We start from the raw sequence: 8,306 nt of genomic DNA on the forward strand, positions 1-8,306 counted from the left end.
AAGAATACGGTACCTTCGAGCAAAATCTTCATACATCCACCTACAAGTACACTGTAATTAACGACAAATCTGGATGATTTAATAACGAGTATAGCTTGTTGCTATAAATAATGCAAATGCTTGCTAATTAATAATTCCTTTAGCCTCCTGTAAAGAGATAGTTCTACTTTGTTATCAAAAGTTTTCAATTTTGTCATAATTATTGGATAAGTTTACATAACTTATGAAAATAGAAGTACCACAGTTCATACCTTGAAGGATAGCCAGTAGCAGATATACGCACGGTTTCCAGAATTCCGCAAGCTCGCAACTGTTGAATGGCTCGTTTAGGTTTGAATGTAAATGGTAATTTCTCATCATTCGGCTTGATGCAACGTACGTAGTGTGGTCGTGTGGTACTCAGCACAGCCATTAGTTCACGCAGTGAATCGCGAAACTGCAACTTGGATTGAATCAAAAACAGTGAATCGAAAATAGATCGAAATCAATCCTAAATCTAAGCCTAGTTGCTATATAGTTGAAAAATTTTTCAGAAATAAAAAACTAACCTAATAGTTCCCATTAATCCCTTGACTAGAATTATGCAATAATTTCAAAAATAAAATCATTAATCAAATAGAATCTTTTGCTAAAATTTCTCTTACTTAAATAGCTCAAAATGAACGATGAGAAGATTTCATTTTTCTAATTGCTCCTTATATCTTGACTCTGGAAAAAATGTGCATTTAGAGATAAACAAAAGAGTGTGGGATGTAAACTGGTTAGCTTACATCCTACATCCTTTTGTGACAGCGATGTTACGATAGAACAAATAAAAGTACGTCAAAACAAAGTCTTATTTTTTTCAACCAATTGTACAATTCAACTGATAACTGAAAAATATTGCAAAGTTATTGAAGGGAACAATAATTGCAAGTGTACCTGAAAAGCAACAGATTTCTTTATCGAATTTTTTGTGTTTGATATAAGAAAGTTATTTCCATCTCCTAGTGGTTTCTTGTCACTGTCAATATCCAATATCTCACGCATTAAATGGAACTAAAATTAAGATTAAAATGTATAATTACTGTTAGTCAAGAATTCTCACAGTACTGAATGTAATTTTGCAATATTCAATCATTTAACTATATTAAATGCAATAACATATTGACATCAATTTAGAAATGACCAACAGTTGGATTAAATCAAAATTTATGATAGTGGTGGTATTTTGGGGCAACAAATATTTAAGGCTTAATGGAAAAGTAAACAGGCAATTAAAATAGCGATTTTCCAAATTATACATTTAAAGTAATTTAATAGCTTTTTTTTCTTGCTTACTATTATTTGAAATGTTAATATTATCACTGTTAACCTTGCTTTTCTTCATAACAATCATCAACTGCTCGCTTACTGTATCCTTATTCTTCGCCAAAAAACCATCGACATTATAAGTAACATCGTCAGCAAAATGTCTGATTATGAATGTTGGATTCTGAGAAAAGAGAAATTTTTGAAAGCAAAATATTCCAAATTCATTTAAAAATGTGCCCATAATATGACATTCTGAAACATACTTTGATCTTCGGCAATTGGAAATGTTGCGTTTTTTTGAGCGACTGACATGTTCGCAGCTTCTCTAGCCAGTCACGATCAGTTCCTTGACCCATCTAAATGGATTTACTTCTATAATATTCAAATTTATACATCTAAAATACTACTGCAATAATGCAAGTACCTCAGATAATGCCTTACAAGCAACTATTTAGAATTATATTTCGTATAAAGAGAATTTCAAAGCTATAAGTCTAGGGTGTAATTACTGTGTAATTTACTCTTAACTACTAAATTTTGCTATTTATACTTGTTTCAGCATACTAACTTTACTCTTTTGTAAGGTAATCATCTATGCTATGACAATTTCTTGAAATTTATGGCGAAAACTGTACCTTACACTGCTCATCAAGATAATCGATGATACCAGGTCTGCCCTCTATCAAATCGATACACGGTTGATTGTCATAAAAATCAATTCGTATCCAGTCGATTTCTTCCCGCTCATATTCTGATTGCTCAAGTTTGAATACATGCTAAAATTTCATTGAAAAATAAAAAATAAAGATATAAACAAGACTTCTATAACCATCCTCTTCTCATTTATTGAATCTTAAATTTTCTTTCTTTCCTTCAGTAAAACGAGCCAACTTCAAGTTCCCAAAATTTTCGAAAAATTTCTCTAAACTTTCCACAATCGTTCCTTCTTAATCTCCGCGAATTTCGCAGAATTCATATTTGTAGAGCACATGATTGAGCAAGAACTCTTTGTATATAATATATTCAAATAAATTAAACATTTCGAAGTCATAAGCTAGACTACTAATTCCAACGGAGCAAAGTAAAATCATTGGCTAGTTAAAATTAGCAAATATACAACTTAAAATACGCTTTTCATTAACAGACATTTTGAGCCAACCTGACAAAATTGCTGCTGAAGCTTTTCATTCGCATAATTAATGCAGAACTGTTCGAAACTGTTAACTTCCAAAGTTTCAAATCTGCAAGAATATGAACACTGATGGAAACTCTTTACCGATAAAAAATAATCTCAAAGTAAATAAGACTGACCCGTAGATATCGAGAACTCCGATGAACCGTTCACTGTTCCTTGATCTGCACCTTATTATTTCTTCTCCCAAAGCTTCGTTCACTTTCTTAACTATCCAAGCAAAGGCTGCGGCATAAAGTATCTTGGCTAACGCATCTCGACGTTCTACTGCCTTTGAAATTGCAAGATTACGTATTTTAGTGTAATTGAAAGATAAATAGCATTATGTGTATGACTGAATTAAACAACATAAATTGAATTTCGGGAAAACGGCGTCAAAGGACTTGAAAAGGAATAATCGAGGAATTAAAAAAAAATGACTTCAATAGTGGTCAACGGTTTCCGAACAGATTCACCGCCAGCAACAATTTCGCGAGCAGTTAACCATAAACGTATATTGTCTTCTTTTACTTCATATATCTTTTCACACAGTTGATCGATTACATTCGAACTATTTCGCTTAAGAAAACGAAGAATTGAAAAATCTGAATTAAATAAATAGCTTTACAAACTTTCATTTCAATTTAAATCTTCCTTGTTAAAAAATAGCTCGCAGATTCCACGTGACTGAAAAATCTAACACACTGAAACAATCTATAGCATAAAACTGGCAGACTAACAAAAAGTGGAATTGTATGCTAAATTAAATTCATCTGAAATCTTGTAACGCAATACAGCATAACAAGTTAAAATAAGGGAGGAATTATTTCAAAAGTAATGAAATCAAACTTCTTTCAAAAGTATTTTGACTTTGAAGAAATTAAAAGTTTGCTAAATGGAAAGGTATGGAGAAGTACCGTTTGTGGTAAAATGCTATCGTGGAGAACTTACATCAATTTTTGCATATTCATCGGGTCCATCAATAAATCTGATATTACCAAACAATAGGAGGCCTACAAAGAAACGAAGTAATGACTTCTGTACATCGATTGGAATGCGAAGAAGATCAAGTGCAGTCAGCGTTTGTAGAAAATCGTTCCGATCATCGACTGCTTCTATTTCACCACTGTTTCCTTGAGTCGTATAAAAATAAGAACGCCAATCATCTGCAATCTGCTTTCATCTAATTCCGAAGAATAAAATGAGTTTTGTAAAGCATGAGGAAATAAAGCTTCGATAACGATCAAATGCAAAGATAGAAAATAAAAAAGACTTAAAGATGATTTGCAAAAGACTTGACCTAAAAAAAAGCACTTGGCAAAGCTAAATCTCTAAGCAAATTCTCTTCTTAATTTCTTCCAGTGATTCGGATACATTGACACAACGAAGCAAAGTGGTGCATCGTCCCTCATGGTGACTATGATTGTTAATGAGTTACAAGCAGGAACAAGCTAAAGTAATAAAAGGATACCTAGTTCGAAACCTTCCAAAAAAGCATGGGATCTTGATGCGCATATTTGATAAAAAATATGATAGTTTCGTTCATTTTCTGCCTGAAATAATGGAATTAGTAGAACTAGAAATAGTGATAGTGAAGACTATAGTGCTGATCAAAAAATACGGGCAATTTAATAATCGAACTGAGCGCGCGGCAACAATTTTTAAGGTTCAGCCAAATTCTGAGCTAATTTTCTTATTTTGTCTAGCCACCTGAAACACGACACGACTTTTTTCCAGCAAATAAGTTCTCATCTCAGCACCAGCAATACCGAGACGATCATTGAAATCAATTTGTATATATTTTCCAAAACGAGAAGAATTGTCATTCCGGATTGTTTTTGCATTTCCGATTGCTTCCATTATTGGATTTGATGCCAAGACACGATCCTCAATGCTTGCTGTCGGTTTATTATTGTATGACTTGTTCGATGACGAACATGCTACCGATGCCAGGTACCTGAACTTTACAAGAATTTCAAGTAGATTTTCTCACAATTATAAAAAATTTTCCGAAAATCAATATTTCTACCTCATAACAAACTTAGCAGAAACTGTTTTGCCAGCACCAGATTCACCGCTAACGATCACCGATTGATCTTTACCAAATTTGGATAGATCGAAAAATGCTTCTTCGGCGACAGCATAAATATGAGGGTCAAGTTCTCGTACTTGTTTACCAACACCTCGATATACCTGTATTCAAGTACTTCAGTGATTAATCAAAGTCTTTAAGAAACATAACAGGATGAAATCAGTCCTGTTGGGGAAAGTTTTGAAAACAAAATTAATTTACTTCAGACATCATCCTCAATAACCTTTTTAATACGCTTAAATGAAGGTGTAGTAAGTACCTGTATGACGTCATCTCCGTAGAGTTGGGAACAATTCGCGTAAGGATTAATAGCTACTAAAACAATACCACAATACGTATAGATTGCTTCTCGTCTAACGAATCGAAAACTGAGATGATTGAGAACGGCAGGTTCATGCAGATAACTCAATGTTGTCAAATCATCACAACCAAGTAAGACATCTGGATTACGTAAGAATGGAAGTTCTTCCGACTCTCTAAGCACAAGTTCCGTTACCTAAAAGTCACTCAGTTATGCTGATTACATTGAGTTTACAAAACAAATGCACTAGTATTTGTAATGTACAGAAGATTATTAATGACTAATGAAACAAATAAAAGAACACGTGTAATTTACCTGTCCATCTTGCAGCCGTATCTTATTTCGTGAGGTAGATTTGAAATCATGCAATAACTCGCCACCTATCCATACCTTTTCTGGATCCCTTAACCATATATGTGTACCTGTGAAATATAAATAAAAGCAAAAATATAATGAAGGGTATATTCCTTTCAAATTCATCCACAATTAAATGCTTTCAATGTTTTAAGAACTGAATGAGTAATTGAAATCATGTGGAAATCTTGTCGAAGTTAGACGTTCTTTTCTTCAGTGAATAAAAGCTTATCATAATTTCAAATTCAGAAGCTAATTTGAGAAATTTACCTTTTTTATAATTCTCAATTGCAAATGGCTTCCCTTGACCAAGAGTTCCAAAATCGTTTATCATCTGAATTGTTTCGTATCGCCAAACAATGGAATCAACCAGTTGTATTTGTATCCGTTAGTTTGCTACTGTCAGAGATAATATCAAATCTATAAGTAAAGGATAGATTATAAAGGAAACAGAACAAGAAATAACGGATCGTGATAGTTTAGTAATACTCTGATACACAATGATAGAATAATATTATCTTATCAGTACTACACAGCATGTGCACTAGTGAAATTGTAAAGTTATCAAGAAATATAACAAAGAGATATGAACTAATAGGAAGTATTAGTATAAGACTAAAGTTGGTGAAATTTACTCCAATTCTTATTTCAGAAACTCAAATTCGAAAATGCTAATGCATTCAGTATTTCCTTTACAGAACTGAATTAACTACGAAAATTTTGATGAATTTTCATCTTCTCAAACAGAATAAACAAACAATAAAAGGAGCAAACAGCAGAACTCTAACTTTTAAAACTTCTTGTGACTCATTCTTCCTATCCGAGATTTCTTATCCGGCACTCTATTCTTACCTGAGATTTCCTGAGAGTTTATTTTTATCCAAGCAATATAAAAATATCCTAAGTTAGAAGCATCTGTCAATAAAAATAAGTACAAATGATAGTTGAAAAATGAGTCATCAAAAATGATACGTTATCAGATCCTTATGAAAATAATATCAACGGCTGCTATCAGAATAGTCATTGTATTACAGTCGATCTTGCAGTGCCAGTTCATCTTTCATAACATCTGTGAAAGGTAAAAAAAGTAAGAGGTGGTCAGTTAGTTGTGGACATACCGTGACAGTCCACACATGATGAAAAATGTGAGTGATGAAGACTTGTAGAGAATGCTCAGTTTGTCGCCACTGCTTATATCGGTACAGTTGGTATTATTGACACTAAGCGACCAATGATTATTAGTTACCTCTGTCATTTAAGATATTATCCGTCCAGGGAAGAGTAGCAAAGAGATTGTGAGAATCCATTTTATGGAATTATTTAAATAACAATTTATAGGTGGTGGACAAGGGATACTCAAATGTCCCCCTCAAGGACAATGAGCAAACAAAAAAAAATAGAAAAAAAGGTGGAAATTTGAAAAATGACCTTGATTTACTAAAAAAAAAACGGCTTTCGTTGCTGTATCTCTCAAAGAAATCCTGTTTTTGAAGAAAATAAAAGAGAAGGACAAGTTGGATTTATAAAATTATTCGAATCCAAAGGGTTTTGAAATTAAAAATATCTAAATTTAAGTAATCGAAGGATAAAAATGAAATTCATTTTACCTCACAATAACAATAATCATTTATATGACGAAAAAATCTTTTTTCTCCTTCTTTATTTCCATCAGTCTTATCACCATTTATCACAAAAAAAAAAAGAATTATCGAAGAATGTTGTATCTGCTTATCTAATCATTTGCCATTTGTTAAAAGATTTTAAAAGTAATTTACTGATATTCTCTCCTTTCAGAATTATCTTCCACTACACCATTTTTATTTTCTTTATATTCTGATGACAGCCATATGATATAAATGGTTTATCAATGTTATCATTAAGCTAAATACTTATAATTAGGTTATTTAAAAAAAAAAAGAAAAAACACGATGAGCAGCTTTTACCACGAAAAATCGGGAAAAAAATACGAGAGAATATTGATGATATGATTGAAATCTGAAATAGAATTTGAAAAGTAAAGATGACATTTTAGTTTTAAATTCCAAATGCATCTCTAAGCCTTTCGAAAAGTTTTTTTTTTTTCACACAACTGATGACTAATAATTATTTGTTTTGATTTTTCTTTCCAATTTTATTTCAAAAATCTTAATTAGAATGATTTGTGAGAATTTCGTAATATTTAAGAGAAAATGATTTTAATCAATGATAAATACAATATATCTTAGTTATTCTCGAGAAAAAATGAAGTTTTAATTAGATTATAACAAAGATATTATCAATATAAAATTGTGGAAATTTACAAACCGTTACATGAAGAAAAAAAGAAATTTAATTTTTCAATTATTTTACAATATTTGCATTAAGTAGCACAATAATCAGTTCTACGTCAAATTAATTAAGGTTTAATTACAAGAATTAAAAGCGTTATTACCATCAAGAGTTATTATTATCGATTAGTAAATTGAGAGATGAAATAGAATTCAAAGAATGAAATGGATAAGAGTATTTGATATTTAATAAAGCTGGGGTGTAAACGATTCATAAGATAGTTCGTTTCCTTATGGATTACCAATGATAATTTCCTTTATGACCTTGAATGAGTTGAATGGGTTACCTTGGAAACGATTGTTAAAAATAGCAAAAGGTTAGTTTTCGAAAAAATGCAAATGAAAATTATTAAAAGCATAAAATGGGTATGCAAAAAAAGAGATAAATATCAATAAATCTGAAAAATTTTGCATAATTTCAAATCGTTGTCATACACCTAACAAAAATGTCCAAAGATCAAAAAGAAAACAGAAAAGTGGAACGATGCATAATATAATTTTACTTAAATCAAATGAAAAAAAACCTTAACAATATGGAAAATATGCAAATAAATCAAAGGAATCAAAGGTCATTCAGTAATGATATTATCATTCCAAATTTTATTATTATAATTGTAGACAATTATTCAGAATAAACTGAATACTAAAGTTGAACATTTTCTTTTTTTTACTAAAAATTGCGAAAATATTATTAGCAAAATTGTAAAATTCGAAATTTATCGATTGAGAAATAAAAAAAGTTTCTTGGATTGTCGTAAAATTTGTTGA

At 31.2% G+C, this 8,306-nt stretch overlaps 1 protein-coding gene across 1 annotated transcript in view; it reads right to left on the bottom strand.

The window, feature by feature from the left end:
• The window catches only part of LOAG_17456 (hypothetical protein), a gene marked incomplete at its 5' end in the record, with an annotated part of 23,930 nt that extends 18,385 nt beyond the window's left edge, over nt 1-5,545 (bottom strand). The window contains 15 exons of the mRNA XM_020450117.1: nt 252-436; nt 922-1,038; nt 1,355-1,474; nt 1,557-1,649; nt 1,929-2,069; nt 2,453-2,534; nt 2,605-2,756; nt 2,906-3,043; nt 3,416-3,630; nt 3,936-4,017; nt 4,175-4,421; nt 4,494-4,657; nt 4,816-5,052; nt 5,173-5,279; nt 5,482-5,545. Of these exons, the coding sequence (XP_020306252.1) occupies nt 252-436; nt 922-1,038; nt 1,355-1,474; nt 1,557-1,649; nt 1,929-2,069; nt 2,453-2,534; nt 2,605-2,756; nt 2,906-3,043; nt 3,416-3,630; nt 3,936-4,017; nt 4,175-4,421; nt 4,494-4,657; nt 4,816-5,052; nt 5,173-5,279; nt 5,482-5,545 (2,144 nt within the window). The remainder of the gene's footprint in view (nt 1-251; nt 437-921; nt 1,039-1,354; nt 1,475-1,556; nt 1,650-1,928; nt 2,070-2,452; nt 2,535-2,604; nt 2,757-2,905; nt 3,044-3,415; nt 3,631-3,935; nt 4,018-4,174; nt 4,422-4,493; nt 4,658-4,815; nt 5,053-5,172; nt 5,280-5,481) is intronic.
• Between the last annotated feature and the right edge of the window lie 2,761 nt (nt 5,546-8,306).

Source organism: Loa loa (genome assembly GCF_000183805.2).
Source record: "Loa loa unplaced genomic scaffold supercont3.78, whole genome shotgun sequence".
In the NCBI taxonomy this organism is placed as follows: Eukaryota; Metazoa; Nematoda; class Chromadorea; order Rhabditida; family Onchocercidae; genus Loa; species Loa loa.